Here is a 464-nt window from a genome sequence, read left to right as displayed (position 1 = left end):
CCAGCGGCAACTGGGCCACCTGGAAACGGGAGCCGGCGAAGAGCAGTTTCTACAAGGACAGGGAGAACCAGCAAGGTGACACTGAAGTGACACAGCGAGGTGACACCTTGGGTGCCAGCCCCTTCCCTGTGGCGCCGCTCACCTTCTGACCGGCCAGCACCAGGCTCTCCACGGGCTGTGCCGGCTCGAAAACCTGCAGCTCCTCGACCAGATGGACGCCAGCGCCCAGGTTCAGCGCCTTGTGCACCCAGCCGTCACCTGCAGGTCACAGCGGGCGGTGAGGGATGTCCCCACGCCAGGACGCCTCCGCAGTCCCCTCCCTGGCGTCCCCCCTTTGAAGAGCACCTCGTAGATGGTGCCGTCCAGCCCGGCCACACGATCCACCACCAGCTGGGTGAAGTTGGTGTCTTTCTTGAGGAGCAGCGGGCGGCCACGGTGGGGCAGGATGGGCTCGTCCATCAGCG

At 65.9% G+C, this 464-nt stretch overlaps 1 protein-coding gene across 1 annotated transcript in view; it reads right to left on the bottom strand.

The window, feature by feature from the left end:
• Nucleotides 1-464, bottom strand: part of SEMA4C (sema domain, immunoglobulin domain (Ig), transmembrane domain (TM) and short cytoplasmic domain, (semaphorin) 4C) — a gene marked incomplete at both ends in the record, with an annotated part of 2,752 nt that overhangs the window by 455 nt on the left and 1,833 nt on the right. The window contains 3 exons of the mRNA XM_010076477.1: nt 6-49; nt 143-263; nt 332-462. Of these exons, the coding sequence (XP_010074779.1) occupies nt 6-49; nt 143-263; nt 332-462 (296 nt within the window). The remainder of the gene's footprint in view (nt 1-5; nt 50-142; nt 264-331; nt 463-464) is intronic.

The sequence above is a fragment of the Pterocles gutturalis genome, unplaced genomic scaffold (assembly GCF_000699245.1).
Source record: "Pterocles gutturalis isolate BGI_N339 unplaced genomic scaffold, ASM69924v1 scaffold33753, whole genome shotgun sequence".
In the NCBI taxonomy this organism is placed as follows: Eukaryota; Metazoa; Chordata; class Aves; order Pterocliformes; family Pteroclidae; genus Pterocles; species Pterocles gutturalis.
The sequence above is the reverse complement of the archived record's forward strand: the minus strand, read 5'-3'. Positions and strand labels throughout refer to the sequence as shown.